The sequence below is a fragment of the Amphimedon queenslandica genome, unplaced genomic scaffold, assembly GCF_000090795.2.
Source record: "Amphimedon queenslandica unplaced genomic scaffold, v1.1 AMPQUscaffold_10885, whole genome shotgun sequence".
NCBI classification, from domain to species: domain Eukaryota; kingdom Metazoa; phylum Porifera; class Demospongiae; order Haplosclerida; family Niphatidae; genus Amphimedon; species Amphimedon queenslandica.
The window spans coordinates 6,292-7,856 of NW_003548867.1; the positions used below are offsets into that span (position 1 = coordinate 6,292).

Sequence of the window (1,565 nt, forward strand, 5' to 3'; positions counted from 1 at the left end):
AAAATCATCTATTGGGGCCTCATTACCAGGATAAAATAGCAAAACATCATTCTTCCAGTATTGCTCTACAAGAAAATAAATAACTAAATAAATATATAATGGTTATTTTTCTCTCACTTGCTGTTAGTATTCTTTGATTAAAAGTTCTCTTGTCATTTGAATTGAAATTGTCCAGCTGCTGAGTGTAATAGGAGGTGGTATAAGAAGGAATTGGGTCATCCTTTGTGCTATTAAACGAATCGCAGCTACCATAGATACAGAGGAAGAAGAAAGACAAAGCTGTGAAGAAGAACATGCTCATGGTGCAGAGAAATAGTTAATTAATTTTAATTAAAATAATTTATAATTAATATGGGTGTGGCTTCTAAATTTTGTTAATGTTTTGACAGTATCCGGAAGTGTTCGGAAGTCACGTGGAGAAACGTTGTCTTTTTAACCCTTTATGCACTGAGTTAATTTTATCATGGCTGCAGCAAAGCCTTCAGATTTTACATCACCTGGAAGTAATGCCGAATCACCTGGGCCCATGGAACAACTGCAGTCTTCCCCACCTTTGTCACGAATTGGTCTTAACACGAACAAGGCCGGCATGGAGGGTCTGGACAAGACCAAAATTGACCAAATCATCATCCAGGCTTCCAAGGGGTCCAAGTACTACGAGAACGAGCTCCAAAAGGAAAGAAAAGTTAAAGAAAAAATTGACACCATGCTCAAGGAGTTAAAACAGCTGAGTCCATCCGCAATAGAAACTTCAGTAGCTGCTAGTGACAATGATATTGAAGCCATTGAGCTAAGGAGAGACTTAAACCATATCATAGTTCATGTTGATATGGATGCATTTTATGCAGCTGTAGAGATGAGAGACGATCCCTCACTTTTAAACGTACCCATGGCTGTTGGAGGCCAATCTATGCTAGTAAGTAAAATAGAAAATGTATTCCTCATTAAATGGCTCACTGTTTTATCTATTTATTTCTTTTTTCAGAGTACTTCGAATTACCTAGCTCGTAGGTATGGAGTAAGAGCAGCCATGCCAGGCTTCATAGCTAAGAAACTTTGTCCTCAGCTTGTTATTGTCAAGTCTCACTTTAGCAAGTACCAGGAGGTGAGTCAAACTGTGAGAGAAATACTCTCCAACTACGATCCACTCTTTTCTTCTGTTGGCCTTGACGAAGCGTATTTGGACATAACGGAATATGTGACGGAATTAATGAGAGGGAAGGAGGAACAGGTGCCAGTTGAAGGAGAGGATAGAGTCACTCAGAGTTTTGGTGATTCATCAGTTGAGAATACTGAGTCTTTGAAGCATAGCTTAGTTCATCAAACTGATACAAAACTGATTCAAATTGATCCAGAATCATCTCAAGAAACTGATACAAAATTGCTTCAAATTGACGATCCAGAATCTTACTCTACTGATATGAAATCGCAGCACGGTAGTAATGAATCACTCAATGATACTGATTTGCATCAGATTGATGATCTAATTTGTGATTCTGATCAATGCCTTCCCAATAGTTACTGGGAATGTGCCGAGAAGGTAGTAGCGAAATCAGAGAGAGAAT

General features: G+C 38.5%; 2 protein-coding genes across 2 annotated transcripts in view; both read left to right on the forward strand.

Annotated features, from left to right (window-relative positions):
* LOC100637312 (negative elongation factor B-like) overlaps positions 1-316 on the forward strand; it is a gene marked incomplete at its 5' end in the record, with an annotated part of 6,603 nt that extends 6,287 nt beyond the window's left edge. The window contains one exon of the mRNA XM_020005806.1: positions 176-316. Within this exon, the coding sequence (XP_019861365.1) occupies positions 176-316 (141 nt within the window). The remainder of the gene's footprint in view (positions 1-175) is intronic.
* A 137-nt stretch (positions 317-453) lies between these two features.
* LOC100637438 (DNA polymerase kappa-like) lies at positions 454-1,561 on the forward strand (the record flags this gene model as incomplete). The annotated part of the gene is made up of 2 exons (XM_003391067.2): positions 454-916; positions 986-1,561. Coding segments are annotated over exons 1-2 (1,029 nt in total), but the record flags the coding sequence as incomplete, so codon positions are not given.
* Positions 1,562-1,565: the final 4 nt, after the last annotated feature.